This window comes from Astatotilapia calliptera, chromosome 13 (genome assembly GCF_900246225.1).
Source record: "Astatotilapia calliptera chromosome 13, fAstCal1.2, whole genome shotgun sequence".
In the NCBI taxonomy this organism is placed as follows: Eukaryota; Metazoa; Chordata; class Actinopteri; order Cichliformes; family Cichlidae; genus Astatotilapia; species Astatotilapia calliptera.
Genome location: NC_039314.1, coordinates 16752388 through 16771498, shown reverse-complemented (window position 1 = coordinate 16771498; position 19111 = coordinate 16752388). Strand labels below are relative to the sequence as shown.

Genomic DNA, 19111 nt, shown 5'->3' with positions numbered 1-19111 from the left:
TGCGTGTTTAATATGAGCAAACGAAAGGTTTCTAAAAAAAGAAATTACATTTTGCTAGGGGTCATATATGGGACAATTTTATGCGACTTTTGTATTTAAGTGTTGTTATAAGATCATCTGCAACTTTTTGCAAAAGTTCCATTCATATCTAGTACAGTCTCTATAGAGGATGTGCTTTCCCAGAATATTCATCTGTGCTAGAACAAATCATGCAACTCCAATTATAAGTACCCAATCAGGTAGCACTTGCAAAAACATTCAGAAAAAGCTGACAAATTACAAGCTCGCCAATTTGTTCAGGCCATATAATCAAAAATGCAAACGTTATGGCCTTATGGGCTTTATCAGGGGATTGAGACAAAATAGAGGTATATCATTATACATCTTCATACAGCAGCAACTTTTTTGCTGTTTTCGTCATTTGCTTTGGTTTTGGTTTTGTTTTGAGCCGATCGATTCTTGTTTTATAAAGAACTTGAATCACAGCCTGAGGGAGGATGTAAACCTTGGAGTTCGGCATACATTGCCCATCTTTCACATATCCCTGTAGTAACCAGGTGACTAATGCACCAGACTGACTGCGGCATAGCTCCACATGAGCTGAAAGATAAACAGCGTCACTATTTCACTCGATTAGAAAGACGTTTTTTTCATGAAATACCCAGCAGTACTCCTTAATGAGTCTTAATCATTAGCTTTTTGGTGATAAACTTAAAATATTTATTTACCACTTGCTAAAGGCTACTCAGAATGGACCATTGAGTTTTGCATCTTAACCTTCTGGCTGTTTTATGTCAGCATCCATCCCTGATATCCCCACAGTCTACCACAAAGAAACCAAGACTAAGAGCCAAAAAAGAAGATACATGTGAAAGACAAAACTTACCCAAAATGAACCGTTAGAAAGACTGCTCTGCCTTGTGGCTCCTGAATCGAACAGCCAAATCACATGCAGAAGGACAGCAGACAGACAAAGGATTGTCACATAATCCAATGCCTGAATTTAGCCAAGGCTTTAATCATCATCATATGCAATTACAACCAGCCTTTTTTATCAGATCGTCCTGGTTCTGTTTTTATTAAAGGTAAAATATAACAGCGACACTTCTCTAACCACATAAGATAAAGAAAACCAGACTGAATTAATTTATTATGCCTTCATATTTTCCTAAAAATCATCTCTAATGCTTTCCATCTCAATTACATTTCTATTCTTGTAATCATCTTTGCATGCTTCAGTTCCCAATTAGGTCTGATGTCATTAACCTGGAGACTTGGGTGCCAAAGTTCCAGCACACCCCAGAAAACCCAGTGCATGTGTGTGTTTTGTGTGTCCTATTATCTCCAGAGAGATTTGATTTATATCCTCCCTCAGTCTGTTGTTCGGTATCTTTTGCTCCCTGCTACCCTCTGTCCCCCAGAGCAGGAGCAACCCAGCCCTTCCCATCAAAGCACATTATATCCATGCCAGTGCTCACACAGCCACATATAAGCCTTTTTAATTAGAACTAGACAATTCACAGGAGTAGAAGGGTCATAAGGCATTTTGCAGATTTCAGAGTTATTGTCTGTAGAGAACATGGAAATGGCCACTATGGTCTAGCTTTCAAGTAGCATTGTTATGTATCACAATGTGGAAGGAGAAAATAAAATACTAGCATGTTGTCCAAGTTGTCAAAGTGCCTCACTGGGTGCAAAGACAGACTGATCTGTTTTTGTGTCTCAAACAAATAGAGCTCGAGGCCTGGGGCAAATTATTACACAGCTGGAACAATAGTTCATCTCAGCTTTAAAGAGAGAAAAAAAAAGACAATTTAACATTTGTACACTAACGATGCTGGCCAAATGGCACAGCCTGCAGCCATGAGTATAAATGTCAGCATTTAGGAGCTAAAGGGGCATAACCAGGCAATATCTTCCACAGGTGTCATCAAACCACTAGATGTCAAATAGAATTTATGTAAAAGCTGAAGAAATAAAAGAAAGCTTTGGGGCAGTAAGACAGACAGACATATGGATAGACCCCATCAGTGCTCTGGTCCAGCGATGAGAAGAAATCACCTCAGTGGCTCCAGGCTGTTACTCAAATCAATACCTTTTAAAAGGTTTAGACAAGGCATATGAAAGCACTCGATATCTTCCAGCTGCTGCATTTTGTGTTGCTACAGTGTTGCTGATACATTAGTTATTGGTCCAATGTAGTCATATGTGCAGATTTTGAAAGGCATAACCAGGTGTGTGAAGAAACTCTTCAAGATATACCAATGTCTATAATCCAAAATAATGAGTAGAAATAGCCATAAAAAATCAGCCGTCTGGCAACTGATATTTACTATATAGGGCAAACATACAATTAAAAACATCACATAGCATAACTTTCTTTTAGAACTAACTTCTTGAAGGAAGTTGTCGGCAGCAGCATAGAAAAATGAGACAAAAATATGAGCACCAATCAATTTATTTCTTTCTTTAAGAAGACAAAGTTGGTGGCAGTTGTGATGTAAATGCAGTAAAATTCCCTGTGGCGCTCACAGCTTCATCACTCTTTTCTGATCCTCAATGAAACTGTTTTTCCATCAGTTTCCTCTTCATTTAATTGGCAGATGGAGGAACCTCCTATGCCTTCTGAACTTGCCTGTAGGTTTATTAGTCCCACTGCAGTAGGCCATCTTCTCCAGCAGCTCATTCATTTCACTTTGCTGTCAATTTAAACTGTGATCTTAATGTCTTTGCCCTTTATTTTATATTTGATACCATAACAGATGAGGGAATAAAGAGGTAATTATAGAATATACGTTAGAGATCGGAGACGCTCACATCTGTTTCCTGAGATTGTGGAAGTTTAGTCTTAACATGTGCCAGCTTAATGGAGTTTGTATGATAAAATGACATTATGCTTGTAATTGTGTACATTTTTGAATAATGCTGTCATTAAATCGTAGGAATCTTGCAAGGTCACATTCATTTTAGATCAGTGATTCCTAAAGTGTGGGCAGGGGCCCCATGGTGGGGCACAAAAAATTTGAAAGAAAGAGGAGAAGAAAGTTTGAAATTACTTTCAATTATGTACAGTTACATAATTATATAAATGTATTTATTTATATATAGCGTGAATTAAACTGGGAATAGGAGGTGGTTACTTTTTGATATTACTCATCACTCTGACTTAAATTTACTGCTTTGTATTAAAGCTTGTGTCCCAGTGGCAGGTGGATCATACATTGACCTTAACCCTTTGCACTGGGTAACACAAGCCATTTATAGCAAACAGCCTGTGACGTTTATGTTTTTGAATAAAATAAAAAAAAATTCCAGGAACTAAATCACTTTCTCTTGTATTTTGATTACACTTAAAATTGGGTGGGTTTTGTGGGATTTTTTTTTATTTTTTATGTGGGCTGCAGCTCTCGTGTCTTTGGGAATGTTCTAGATAATAACAGTGTTTATTTACACATTTGCTTTACAATGAAAAGATTGTTTGTTCAAGTACACTCAGAGACACAAATCCTCTTTGGGGTTGCATCAGGAATTGCATCTGAACAAAAAAAAAAACAACCCCACTTCTGAACACTGTCCTGTTAAAATATGATAAAATTCGATTAAAATGAAACAGATGAGAGTAATACATTTGTGAATCTTTAATTTGATTTCTTATATCATCATGCTAATTTTCTTATATGTTGCTCAGAAGGTACAACAGATATTGTGTGTAGCATATCTGAAATTGTATTCTTACCATGCTTAAAAAAAGCCACTTTCAGCTGCTCCCTTAGTCACAAGAGGTCGCCACAGTGTCTAATGCTGCATAGTTGATTTGCCAGATGCTGACATTTGTTAATAAAAGTCCAACATTACAAAGGGAAAGGAGATGTTTAGAGAAGGTTTGGTGGAAAGGACAGTTGCAAAAGCAGAACAAAACAAAAACTAAATCACAACTCTATACGAAAATCTAAAATAGTCACGTTGTTATTAAATGTTGCTTGTTTGCTTAAAATGACCACGTATCAATAAGATGGGCTTCCAATATGCAAAAGATCTCTTTAAAAAAATGCACAGCGAAAAAAAAAAGCATATTGAAGACCAGTTAGAGAGGCCTTATTACATTTCTCAGCATGATAGGAGTAGATAGTTTTCTGCTGCAAAAAATTCATCTGATTCATCTGGTATCATAAGATCCGAGTTTCAAACGAGGAATTGGCTCAGTGGAATGTGTGGCGGCAGACAAATGTTCTAACACCCAGAGGGAAGGCCACTGCCATCTATTAGCAACAGTCTCAGCCTAAAAGGTTGATTTCCATTTGTGTGCGAGCCATGAAAACATTTATGAGGCAGCAGACTCTTGTTTATTTGAGAAATGAAGAAAAACATTTCAGACTGTTTCTCATAAACAAGCTGAAAATACCACGTGTGAACAAACGGAGCAAAGCTTATGTTCTGTGGCATAAAGAGGTTTTATACACAGCGCCTGACAAAATTTAATAAAGCCTCAGAAACTGCTTTGTGGACATATCTATTGTCAAACATCAAGGTTAAATTCCAACCAAATGAAAAAGGTATGCTTTTCAAGTGCCTTAATGTTAGATTCCATTATCTGTCATAATGCGCTTATTGTAACATTCAGACCCTTTCCCCCGATTGATAATGACCTCTTCTCATGGCTTCTCATGGCGGTGTAAAAAGACAAATAAAAGCTCCCCTGAGAGCCTACTTCAGCTTTTTATGGTGCCTCTTCTCTGCTTCTCAAAGGGCTAAAGGCTGTGTGCCTGTGTTTGTGTTCCTGCTGTCCATACGGCACAAAATGATAAACAACATTGCAGAAGGTCATGTTAGGAAATGTGGGAGCACAACGGGAATAGAAGGAGGTAGAGAGAGATTGAGTGTGCCATGGAAAAGCCATCAAGTGTCACCTCACCCCCCCACATCCCTACTAGCCCCCCCCCCCATTTTCAGCTCAGTGCACTCTTTAGCAGAATTATTGATGGTGCTTGTGAGGTACAGAGGACTGGAATGAAGATGCCTCAATCCCAGGGCTGCAAAACAAGAGCTATGGCAAAGGGCGGGGCAGAGCAAAGAACAACACATGCAGTATTTATTGCTGTGTTCAATATGAGGAGGGACAGGGTGAAAAATGGAGCGACATACATCTCACCCTATACCGCTCTGACTGTATTAGCAGCGATGGATGAAGTAAATGTGGCAATTACATGCCATAAATACGCTGAATTCCAAGGAGAACATAGTCAATGCATCATGAAATTCCCCAGAGCAAAAGCAGAGTCATAATGCACATACTGAAAATGAAAGTATAATTTTGCATTATGGGTACTTTGATGTTATTGCAGATAATAGTTGATCCATTTATTTTATTACTAAAAGCTCACTGTTTAATCATTGTAGCTTGTGCATGCGGAGCTAATTTCAAAATGCAAAAAGCATTAATTATGTGCTCACATATTTTTTTGTTTGTAAATTCTGAATTTGCTGAGTTGCCACAGCTGTCAGATACTGTAGGCTGATAGTTGATGCTGAATTGTACGGGGACCAAGTGAAAACTATGCAAAATGACAAGCACCTTAAAAATAACCTATAACTATCCGGTTGTTCAGTCTGACGTCACTAGCCGTGTCTGGGTCTAAACTCCGCTGCAGGTCCATATATTAAACGATCACTGTGGCATTACTGAGAGTTGAAAAACTGTCTAAAGTCTTTCATCTTTAATAAAATGATCAGCGTTCTGCTCTACCAGGTGTAACAATTGAGTTTAACATCCAGGCATCCATGAAAACGGAATTTATGACATTTAACGGAGTTAGAAGTTAGCAGGGAGTTAGCTCGCTAGCTTCTATCTAAATACAATATAGCATGTCCTGACTGCGGGGTTTTGGAAACAAATTAAAACGTGCAGCTCTGTTATCACTTCCAGCATAAATGAAGACAGAAAACTAAACAGCAGTGACGTTTGTAGGGTTACTGAAGTTTGGCTAGCTGGTATATAATGATGTGCTGCGTGACCGCTAGCGACACAGCTACGTTAGCATAATATAAACAAGCTAACTTTTTTTTCCACTCGATAAAAGTTAACGTGAGTGTTCTCGGTGGTCAGGAACAAATGTAATCGCATGGCAGGATGCTGTAAAAGGACCAAACTTCAGCCAGGAGAACAACTGAGATAATCCATCCACAATACGAGGTTAGTCATTCATATACTGCTGCATGGGCTGGGCTGTAGTTACATCCTAAGGTTTTAAAAACTGAGCTTAAATAAATGATTAGTGGTAATAAAAGCCGAGGGAGGTCAACAGGGATCACTGACTGTTTTAGGAGCTTTTTGAGATCAAATAGAAGAAAATACATAACATTAAACATGTTAACAACACAAAAGCCATATTAAACGCAGACTACTTTAGACCCGGAAGTAGGATTCGTCGCGTCATCACTGAACAACCGGATAAGCAGTTTTGTCAGTTAGCTATACAAAGTGTTATAAGAAGTACAAGCTTTCACTTTAATTTGTGGAAGTGTAACTTTAAAAAAAAAAGTGTGTGAGAAATGTAGTGAAAAAACCAACCCACCCACCTAAACCCAAACTGACTCACTGGAAAGCTGTATTGCATTTTCAATTTTCCTGTATTACACAGAAACTTGCAGCACCTTATCATGCGTGGTCACATCACATTATGTGTGTGAGCCTTCTTGGCAGTGTAGGTGTTTAACAATGGATGACCACAAGTAGTTTCAGGTGTGAACAGTGGGTGTGTGATTTGAAGTGAGTGGGGGTGGTACTGTTTCCTTGATTTCATCATACTTACAGTGCCTTACATGTCTCCCCCAGACTCTTAGTGCTGACAGATGTTTTGTCTCCTTACCCCCGAGACATACAGTGCATCATCAAATCAAATCAAATCAAATCAAATCAAATCAAATCACTTTTATTGTCACATCACATGTGCAGGTACATTGGTACAGCACATGCGAGTGAAATTCTTGTGTGCGAGCTTCACAAGCAACAGAGTTGTGCAAAATACAATAACATAAACAGGCAAAATATACGAATGGCTAAATCTGAAACTAATAAATATATGTACAATATATAATAGTATATGCAAAAAAAAAAAAAAAATTCTGGATGTGTATACTAAATGTTTTTCTACGTGTGTGTGTGTGTGTGTGTGTGTACACATATTTTACAAATTAAATAGAGTCAATAAATAAAATATATAAAAATATAAAAATATACATAATACAGGTTTTTTTTTATGTGGCACTTTTATATCTCATAGAAGAAGAAGCAAGGTTACATCTCTTTGTTTGCTTTGAAAAAATTAATATTCCACACTGTAACCCCTTTTCAATCACCAACACAGAGAGATGGCTCTCATGTTGATGGTTAATGATACACACTGCTCCAGGATTTATTAATAAAAGTTATAAATACCATCCCCCTTGATCTTTATTCATAGCATGGGCAAGAGGAAAGCATGACTCAAGCCAGACAGACAACAGTATGGCTGGTGTCCTTTTTGATAAATGCCACGGTCATCGGGAACGTTCCTGTGATCCGTGTTTATAGGAATGAGATCATCATAGCCTCACAAGAAAAGAAGAAGAAGAAAGAAACTGGATGATTAAAGGAAGGCAGTTGCATTTTAATCTCTTAAACATCACTGGGGAGATTTCTGGACATGTGAAAGCTTGTAACAGTTGAGCTAGTAAATTAATTAGTTATTTAGCCATCTTTAGCATGACTTTCTCAGGATCATTCACACTTTTGAGCTAAATCAAGTGAGTGTTCCTGGATTCATGTGTTGCGTTTAGTTTTAAATGTAGTTATTATGCCCTCTAGAGGTGCATTAAAAACATCACAAAAAAACAAAAGAAAACGAAATTAAATTAAAAGGTTTGAACAAAAGGAGGAGGTGTTTGCTTAGGCAAAGCTATGATGTCACATTATCTCAAAACAACATCACTCATTTTACAATTCACTTTAGATATACCGTTGAGCTCAATCAAGGTTGCAGAACAGAAAATCAACATGACTAAATTTATATTTTAGTTCTCAAGAAATAATATTAAAACTCTAACTAAAATAAATTAAAAGAAGAAAAGTGTGAAAGTAAAAACTACTTGCAATCTTGCGTCACACTCAATGTGACTAAGTCTGGTGAAACAGACAGCTGAATCATCATGTTGAAACCTGAAACAACAGATAAGCAGACTTCCTTTCATGCCAACAAATGACAGCTGGTTGTGAAACGTTGTGGCAGGCACGTTCTTGATAACAAGTTGATGAACAAGGTGGGACTGTAAATTCTTTTTAATGGTTAATGAAAAGATCATATTTAATGTTTCTCAGAACTGCAATTTGTAATTATAAAATATTTTATCATCTGTCTCAGGAGGTAGAGTGGGTCATCCACTACTAGGAAGGTCAGCGCTTCTCCAGTTTGCATGTTGAGATGTCCGTGGCCATGGCCAAAAGCCCTCCACAATGTTGTGAGAGACTGATTACTTTTAAAAACAGCTAAAAACACATCTTTTTAAAATTGCATTTTGTTAACTTTTGACTGTACTTTGTCTTTTTAATCTGTTCCTATACCTTGTAAAGCACTTTGTGATCTTTTATCTAGAAATGTGCTATATAAATAAAATTTTACTTACTTACTTACTAATGTCATGCAGAAAACAGTTACTTCAAATAATTACCACTAAGGATGCTTCTACATACCCCTGAATCATGGGATTAACTGGTTTTTCACAAGAGCGCAAAGGGCAACTGTAGTTGCAAGCATATTATATATATGAAGCTGTTATCGCTTTTTAAAATTTAATCTGCATACTTTGCTAAAATACATTTAAAAGAAATTGTGCAATTATGAAAAAAAGTAATTTTTTTTTAGGGCAGAGAACGTCTACCTTAGCTCAGCTTTAGGTGCAACGCATCAGTTAGGGAGTGTTTTTAGAATAGAGAATCACATTTATGTGAGGTTGCTGAAAACATTCATAGCATCATGAAATCATCCTACAGATTATAAAAACTGCAGCACAAAACATACAGAAGAAAGATGCAATAAGAATATGCAAATCAGAAGCTTCAGTTAAGTTTGAAAACACGTATGATTGAAAGTGTTATATGAACACTTTCAATCATACATTTTTAGATGAAGTCATACACAGAATTTCTGATTATACATACTTAATCTGCTTTGTAGTGTAGTGTAGTGGAGAATAAACTTTGACATTTATTTCTGACTTATACTGAACACAGTGTATGTAAAGTGATAATATTCCAAAGTAAAAAAAAAACAAAAAAAAACAAAAACATGTTTGTTTAGACATATTTTCAGTGCATATGAAAAGGGAAAGTGGAACCTTTGGCTTGAAACTGGGAAAGTATTGATTTTCATAAACATACAGCAAAAGAGGATTTGGGAGTTTTATGTCAGAAACTAAGTGAAAACCAAGAAGCTAAGCACAGCTTCTGAGGAGCAAGGTCAAATTACATTATGTCTGTGAAGGTTCTCAGTCATCCAGGTCATAGTAGTCAAAGGAGCTTGCAAAGAAAAGCGTCTGGACTTCTTTAAGTTACTTGAAGACGTTTCACCTCTCATCTGAGAAGCTTCTTCAGTTCTAAGGTCAAATGGTGGAGAGTCCCAGATGGATGGTGGAGAGTCAAATTACATTAAGTTCATGTACCTTAGATGCTTACTAATGAATATTCCTATTACGCTGACATATCTCCCATGTTTCCAATTCATGCTTAGTGCTAACAAATCTGTTTCTTCTTTCTGTTCGCAGGCAAAAATAGGTTTTTTTGTGCCTTATGTAAGATGTACAAATGTATCTGTTATGGGTCTTTGACCAAGAGTTTGTGTTTTAGACTCAGCACCAACCAAGTGTGTTTGCTCTCAGAACTGTGTCTTCATACTGACCCTCACATACAACGGTCAGTACTACAGGCAGAAACATGGCTGTGCCGTGGGTTCCCCAGTTTCACCCATTGAGGCCAACTTTTACTTGGAAGAAGTGGAAAAGAGGGCCCTGTTATCCTGGAACACCACGAAGTCATTGGTTCAGGTATGTGGATGACAACTGGGTGAAAATCAGAGATCAGGATGTACCAAATTCACTGATCACATTAAACCAGAGAACAAATACATCAAGTTCACCAGGGAGGATATGAGAAATGACAGACTAGCCTTCTTAAGAGATTTCAGTCAGTAATGGGGGACATTTAAAAGTTAATGTGTACTGTAAGCAACGCATACAGATCAGTATTTAAGGTTTGACTCTCATCATCTTTCAAACTGGGTGTCATCAGGACGCTACAACACAGACCAAACACCATCCCCACAGATACAGCGGCCAGTGAAGAACAAAAACACTTCAAAAAGGCCCTGAGTAGACGTGATGATCCCAGCTTGACATTTGTCAAAGCCGGGAAGCCACCTAAAGAAAGCTCCAGCCGATCCAGGAAAGAAGGACAACTGCTGTCTAAGCGAAAACCCTTAGTGATCCCTTATGTGTCAGGAGTATCAGAACAGTTGAGAAGTATTTTTTCTAAACATTCTGTAGCTTTCAACTCCCAAAACACACTGCGCCAAAAATTGGTCCACCCCAAGGATTGGGTTCCCCGACACAAACAGAGTAATTGCCAGGAGGATTGAAATGATTTATATGTCGAGAAAACCAAACAGCCTCTGCCTAAGCGGATGGCACAACACAGGTCTAACTTGTCAGGCCTCCCACTGAAAATGTTATGTCCAGATGAACAAAATCAACTTTTTGTGTTCCCATGTGTTTCCACTTCCCTGATCACCCCGCAGTGTGTACATTGTCCTTCTGTTAAGACAGGTCTTCAACTGTCTGCATTTGGGTCGTCTCTCCGCTCCACTCGATTTGCTGCCGGAGATCATGACAGTATGCCCTGATCAGAATAGACCCAGCAGATTTTGTTTATGAAAATTTTGAGGCATGGGGGGTGGCTGCTGGTGGTTGCCGGAGGGCCTGCTGCCCAGCCCGCTGGAGGTTCCACTGTTTCCCAGGCCACATCAGCCGATGCTGGGTTCCTTATGATCCTTCCTGCCAAGACTGCCTCTTCCCTAGATGCTCTCCCCCAGCTGGAAAACTTTGTTTCTGAGCCATAAAATAGTAAAATTCTGTTCATTGTTCTTGAGTTGGCTGGTAATACGACTACTTTATCCCCTCATTTTGGTTTTGGCTTGTTTCATGGTTAGTTCCTCATTTAGTTTTTTTTTTTTTTTTTTGTAGTGTTTTGCCAACCAGCCTGAACAAACTGCTCACCTTCTGTTAACTCTGCTCTCCACGGGTCAGCAATTAGGTCCTCCCTCTGCTCCACTTGATCTGCTGCTGGACATCACGACAAATTCAACGCAGTGTTAAAAAGACAAAGAAGGAACACAGTGGGGAAAGAATACAACAACAAAAAAAGACAGAAATACAGTAGGGGAAATACAAGTTGACTAACACAGCAAAAATGGCTTAAAATTTTGGTTTGAAGGTTTCTAAATGCAGCAGATTTACAGTAAGCTGAATACAAATACTTTTACCAGTACAAGCTTCTCTGTTGAAATGGATAGAAACAGAAATTTACCATAATGACACGCAAACAAGGGCATCTATTATTAGAGCTTTAAATTTAACACTATAAAATTTAGACACTTCAGCAGAGCAGCACAAACTAATTATATCGCAGAGAAGAGGAAGCTAGCTGACCAGTCTTTATTGGCAGACACCCAAGAGCACAACTTCCTGCTCATGGTACGCTGTTCTTTGTGGTTTGACAGTGACACAGAGAGAGAGAGAGAGAGAGCTGACATGGATAAGAGGGTGTTTTTTTGACAGTTACTGACAAGAGTCACATTTGCAGCAGACAGCAGCGTGATGGAGCCACAAGAGATCAGAGAGGGATACTTAGTAAAAAAGGTAAGAATAACTACATGAAAACTACCAGAAAGTTCTTACCATTGTCTTTGTGAACACAGAGCTTCTTTAAAGTATTGATAAAGTAAGTATAAAATACTATTGTTACTTCCTGTAATACTATTGTTTTTGTTTCATTATTTTTTGATAATGAAACAAAAACAAAATTGAGGGAATGACAAGACTAGATTTTTTTTATCCATTGTCAATTCAGTGTAATAACTAAATTTAAGTAAAAAATAATTTTCAAAGAAAAATAAACCCACAACAACAATTTGAATAAAAAGGGTAGGGCAACTTCTGAGGTTTCAAACTAAGATGAAAGAACAGCCACTTGAAAAGGAAATCAGGACACCTGCAGAAAAAGCTTTACTTCACAAAAAGACAATGAATATGTCATTCAGGAATAGCAAAAAACTAACATTGTTTTACTCAATCGGGAACAGCGATACAAGTTTCTTGAAAGGTACTTCATGACAGTCAACTGCACATTTCTGTTCTGTAGTCGCAACAGTGACTCAAGTTCCTACTTCTGTTTACAACACGAAGTAAAACATGAATGTGTTGTGGCCTTGTTCTACTTATAAACTGTCGCTCAAAGAGAACATTTGAATATATGACCTGAAACAATGTCATTTGCAATGCGCTGTCATCAAACAGTGCTGTGAAAACCAGTGAAAAGATGTAACGACTAGACAAATTCCAATGTACTACACAATCACTATGAAGAATATTCACACACTTAGATGACAAGCCATTTCCTGCATGCACAATGGAATTTATTATGAATGTCAACGTTCATACATTTGGTAGGTACATCAGCACACTGTTCTTTTTGTGTCTAGGTGTGACTTTTTTCTTTCCACACACTTGAAATGCTGATCAAAGGCCATTCAGGAAGTGTTTTAAGTTTTGTGACACTGGTTTTCTTTTCAGCGTGCATGACAACAGCTATGTAGAAATGATGACCTTTCGCTTGTTCAATTATGAAAGATGTATGACAGTGCGAGTGGTGTTAGTCATAGCCATGTCTCATGGATGACATATCTAAATTTAGACTATATGGACAAAAATACTGGGCCGCCAACATATCATGCCTCAGCAATGGAAACTCACTGCATTGTATTCTGGCCCACAATGTGGGTGCTGATGTTAAATCTGGAAAGGTTTTTTATGGCCTTTTTATTTTTCAATAAAACATTTTCTTTTACATTTTTGATGGCCAGAGCACATAATTCCAAAAGGCGTTGTTATTGCCACGAGTCAAATGTGTGCAGTCTTTTCCTGTGATGAAATTCTAGAGCTACTCAAAGGCTTATTTTGCATTGAACTTCATCATCTGGACCCCGGACAAAAGGCCACTTGATTGAAAACTATACCACTTTAGGATGATATTCATTAATTTAACTATTTTGTTAAATAATTTAAATAGTTAATTATAATTTGTTAAATAATAATTAAATAAGTCTTTTGAAAAGGTCTTCAGATCTTGGCATGATGAAATCACACGTTAAAAGTTTAGTTCCCTAAGGAGTGAATGGAGCAGAGAACACTGCGAGCTTGACAGATATAATGGTTTGTCTTAACCCAAACAGGTGAAATTAAACATCTATAAGCACAAACCCAAAGTGAAAGCAGTCTACTAACAGATTCCCCAAGCTGCAGATTCATTTCTGCATTTACATGTCACAAACAAGGGGCCAAGAAAGTATACCCTGCTTTCCTTTTTAAGCGTGCTTGTTAATGTTGCACTTTAGATCAGAGTCCGCATGGGACATATGATTATTTGTTTATTTAAGGGAATTCATTCAAAATCAAAACATAATTAAATTTCTTCTTGCTACATTATTTAAACGAAAAGGTGACACTTTGGTTTGTTTTATATAAGTGACCAGTGGCCTTTAAGGCATGGTGTTTTACATTTTAAAAATAAATGTATACAAAGTATTACATAGCTGTTACCACATGTAATTCTAAGCAGGATGGTGTGTGGAAGAATACGTTTATTTTGTATATATATATACATATATATATATATATATACACACACACACACACACACACACACACACACATATATATATATATATATATATATATATATATATATATATATATATATATATATATATAATTTTTTTTTTTTTGCATTTTGCATTTTGGCTTAAAGCAGCTTATTTCTTATTGATCCTCAGGGTACATTGCTAAACTCCTGGAGTGCAGTGTGGGTGGTGTTGTCAGAAGATGGAGTGGACTTCTATAAAAAGAAAACAGACCGTTCACCTAAAGGGATGATCCCATTGAAGGGAGCAACACTGAGCAGCCCTTGTCAGGATTTTGTCAAGAGGATGGTAAGAAAATGTTGCTATATGGAAAAAAAGAGGGTGGGAACTACTGACTCAATAACTGCAGTTTTTGAGTCATTGGCACATTGGTGACTTTTGCACACTCAGTGACCCCACCCTGCAGCTTTATGTGGTCTCCCACTTTGTGGTTGAGCTGTCGTGACTCCTAAATGCTTCCATTTTACAATAAGGCCACTCACAGCTGACCGGGGAAAAGAAGAAGAAGAAGGAAAGTTTCACTGACTGACTTGTTGCAATCAGGCATCCTGTTTCAGTGAGCTCTTCAAACCTTGTAGAGGCCTACTGCATGGCTAAGTGCTTGATTTCATACACTGTGGCAGTGGGAATAAAAACAGCTGAATTCAAACATTACAAGGAGTAGCTTTTGTCCATATAATGTATTAAGAACTAGTTCTAAAGAGTTAGATGTAGAGATTATTCATTATTCACACTCCACAGTAAAAGTACTAAAAGGTAGATTCAAATTGAGACCATCAATGCCATCTAAATGTTAGACTGACTAAATATGCTTGTTTTAGCTGGTTTTCAAGATAACCACTGAGAAGAAGCAAGATCACTTTTTTCAAGCCTCATACGTGGAGGAGAGAGAGCTTTGGGTCAAGGACATCAAGAGAGCCATAACCTGCATCCAAGGGGGAAAAAAGTTTGCCAGAAAGTCTACCAGACGCTCCATTCGCCTGCCTGAAACAGTCAACCTAGCGTATGTTGTGTTAAATTGTGTTAATATTTTATTCATTATACTTTAAGAACTACAGCAGCAGCTAACAGTAATTGTCTGTCTATTATATAAACACTTGCTATCAGATTACAGTACCTATTTTAAGGTTACAGCATATATACAAAATGTGAAATCTGATATCCCAGCATGCCTAGCTACAACGGCTAAATTACTGGAACATCATTACTTCAGTGAGGTTCAGTGAGCTGTAAAGTGCTTGTACTTCAATAGAATGAAGAAGCAACACTGACAGCACTCTCATTATTTCCCCAGTGCGCTGTACACAGAGATGAAAAACCAGGATGAAGGCGTGAAAGAGTTAAAACTGGAACAGGAGAATCGAGTCTTCAACCACTGCTTCACCGGTACACCTGGCTCAGTTTTGTTGATGTAACAGGTGTGCAAGAATTTCTTTTTTAACTTCAAATGTTCTCACCATTTTTCTTCGTTTCCCCATTTTTGCAAAGGTGCAACGGTGATAGACTGGCTGATTTCAAAGGAAAAGGCGAGAAATAGACCTGAGGCACTCATGTTGGCAACAGGGCTCATGAATGAGGGTTTTCTCCAGCCTGCAGGTGACTTATCAAAAGAGGGAGCAGAAAGCGGAGAGCAAGCAGCCTTCTTAGATGAGACAAAAGCTCTCTATTATTTTGTAAGTTAACCTGAGCAAACACTGCCATTTAACAATATGTTAACTGTATTATACATAGACTTTATGGACTCGGCAAAAGCATTGTATATTATAAATATATATACATTTGTTTTGTTGTGCTTGCAGGCAGACAGTGGCTTCTTTTGTGAAGGCTACTCCAGTGATGAAGATGTTCTTCTAAAGGAAGAATTCAGAGGAAACATCATAAAACAGGGCTGTTTGGTTAAACAGGTGAATCAGAAAACAAGAAAAATGTTCCCAGCATCTTTGTTGCAACTTATACTCTTAGAAAGTTGACCTACAAAGTCTGCAGACGTCTCCCGATTTGAAGCCACTGTTGTCATTTGTCTTGCTGCAAAACATCCTTCAAAACAGAGATAAAGATAGCAGTAACCTCCAGCAGTCGTGTCACTCTCTCAAAGAGGAAACCTGTGTTCGCTGCTGAGTGATACAATCAAATAAAAAATCTGATAACTCAAACTGTGTTATTTGTCACAGGGACATAGACGGAAGAACTGGAAGGTGCGAAAATTCATACTCAGAGATGACCCTGCCTATATACATTACTACGATCCTGCAAAGGTAAATACTGATTTTGGAGATATGCAATCTAATCCAATTTTATTTATAAAGCACTTTAAAATACCCTGCACAGGACCAAAGTGCTGTACAGAAAATAAGTTAAAAACAATAGAATAACAGAAATCAGCAAAAAATAGATAAATAAAATACATAATACATAAAAAATTAAAACAGCCCTATATTATAAAAGAAAACAAGATAAAACAGCATAGAATCAACTAAAAACAACAAAAATAAAACTGAAAACTAAAAACCAACAAAGGCCATAAAGAGGTGGGCTTTCAGGAGTGACTTAAAAACAGGTAGGGAAGTGGCCTGTCTAATCTCTAAAGGGAGATAGTTCCACAGTTTGGGAGCTGCTACAGCAAAAGCACGCTCTCCTCTAAGTTTACGCTCAAAATAATAACGGTAAAAATAATTTAAAGAACTGAAACAATAAGGGGTAATCGTTTAGAAACAACCCCTCCCTAGTTACACAAGTTGTCTTCCTTCTGTTATATTCCTCTAATTTCTTTTCTTCTTGTCAGGCTGATGACCCTCTGGGCTCAATCCACCTCCGTGGGGCGGTGGTCACAGCTGTGGACTATGTGCCTGATGGTGTGTGAGACTGCCGCCATGCAATAAACATGTAGCTTTTCTTCTAATAGTTTGTCTTCACGTCATCCCCTTTAACTCATCGCCTTGTCTTTCAATGCTTTCAGCCAAAAAAAAAGATATTGATGGCAACCTATTTGAGATCATCACTGCAGACGAGACTCACTACTTCCTCCAAGCTGCTACAGACCAAGAAAGAAAGGAGTGGATCAAAGCAATACAGATGGTGTCAAAAAGCGGAAAATAACAAATAGCATGGAGCAGCAGGGGAATATGTAACAGCTGCAGCGGCATATCGAATGCAAAAGTTTGGTAGTTCTGTAATTATATTCTGTCACCCACGTTTTTGTATAGTTTTTAATTGTTTTAGAGGAACTTGAAATATAAAGTTCTCTACACACTATCAAACTGCAAACATCACTTCTGCTGTAACTAAAGACAGTCAAATTTAATATAAAGTGTCATAACCAATGTTTACTCTATTTTAGTGAACACGAAGATATGATAGCAAAGTAAAAATGAGCTGAGGAATAAATAGAATGAATTATAATTAGATAACATTGCAAATATCTATTTATTTTAAATATGCTATTCTGTAAAACTACGATACAGCTGAGTCTCACCAAATGACAAAAGATAAAGGCTAAGATAGTATGAAAGATAAACTGGGTTTTTTTCTCCTCCTGAGTCTTATTATTCACTCCACTGTGGTTTTTTGATTTCCTCCTTCTTAACCTGCCCTTCAAAAGCCGGAGACAGTTCTAGCTATCACACGAGCACAGTTGGTTCCTGAGCGTGAACTAACTCCGAATCACTTTCAACCTTCACAGTTTCACACGTTGTGGCTTACAGGCCTGCTGCATACATGAGACACTTTATCAGTGACAGAAACGACAAGCGTACACTATTATGTGTATTCAGAAATGTAATTTTAGTGCTAACGGCTAAACTGATGAGTTCATGAAGGCTTTTTTAGTTTTTCGTTGTTTTTTTTTTAGTTTTGTCTATATTAGCTGGACTAATGCTTATTTATTTCAGACCTATTTGAAAGTGAGAACATTGCCATTCTATTTTAAAATCCCTGTCATATAAGTCAAATTTAGCAGCATACGCCACTACAGACCATCTAGCATTTTATTTTCAGGAGCGATTAGTGGTATTTGAGATGGCCCTTTATCTGGCACCTTGATACTTGGGTTTATATCATTTATGTAAACTACAAATATGTTAATAACCTATCTGATTGTGGTTTCATTTTTCTGTGTTACACGGGACATAGCATTCTCTCTTTTGACACAATGCTTTCTGAGGTGTCACTTAGAGACAACGTTACCATAACGGAAAGGAACAATGGCAAAAACTATGAAGCTGCAGGTCTTTGATATAAATTTGACTCAATAAAATATGTTACTTTGGCCATTTAGGCTCTTTTTTTTAAATGAACAATTTACTCTTAATTTTAATTCTATAGCGCAGGACTGCACAGCTTTGACAACTTTTTCTCCTTTCTACCAAGAGTCACTGCTTCTTAATTTTCTTTCTGTCTTCATGTCTTTTTAGTACAGTACAGTGAACCATTGCCATACTAGAGGGTTAGGTACAATCTTTGGCTTCAACTGTTCCCCTTTCAAGTCATTACTATATCCTTGTTTTGACACAGAGCCTGGTGCTTCTTTAAGTACTTGAGCATGTTTCTCTTCTTAATATTTCTAAGAGAGGGTGAGAGGATAAATCAGCAAAAGCAACATTTCATAATAAAAACAGAATGTCTAACTGTAGCTTCCTGCATATGTTTGTTTTACAATTTTAACACAAGAGGGCGCTATATATCAACTTTATATTTTTGTTATCAGTCAGTTGTGGGAGCTTGTGTTCGGTGTAAAATGGTCATATCACTATGCTTTGAAATCACGTTAGTCTACATACACTTAGACTTTTAATACTGTCCCCATAAGAAATAACCAGGCGCTTCTATGAAGGAAAGATGGAAGACTGAAGCTCAGCTGTTTAATAAAGCGCACTTATGCACCTTGTAGTAAATGGAACTATGTATAAAGCAATAGTATACTAACAACCCTTAGACTATATTTTAAATGCAATGATAGTAAACACTGTATTTAAACAATCAAGTGTAATATCTATAAGACTGGCGTGATTAATTGGAAATCAGTGGAAGTTTTTGAGTCGCATATGTTGACTTGGAGCAGTAAGCATATTGAGTATAGTAAAATGACTCAGAACGCTTTCCACAGAAAGTCA

At 37.4% G+C, this 19111-nt stretch overlaps 1 protein-coding gene across 2 annotated transcripts; it reads left to right on the top strand.

The window, feature by feature from the left end:
• The first annotated feature begins 8226 nt into the window (after positions 1-8226).
• Positions 8227-18275, top strand: plek (pleckstrin). Of its 2 annotated transcripts, none has more exons than XM_026190865.1 (11): positions 8227-8493; positions 9910-10074; positions 11888-11943; positions 14136-14291; positions 14825-15006; positions 15298-15389; positions 15492-15676; positions 15803-15907; positions 16175-16258; positions 16786-16855; positions 16960-18275. In XM_026190865.1, the coding sequence occupies exons 3-11, from the start codon at positions 11902-11904 to the stop codon at positions 17097-17099; spliced, it is 1056 nt and encodes a 351-aa protein (XP_026046650.1). In that variant the 5' UTR covers positions 8227-8493; positions 9910-10074; positions 11888-11901; the 3' UTR covers positions 17100-18275. The 2 variants fall into 2 exon arrangements, with proteins under 2 accessions (XP_026046650.1, XP_026046649.1); XM_026190864.1 differs by having other exon boundaries at positions 11805-11943.
• Positions 18276-19111: the final 836 nt, after the last annotated feature.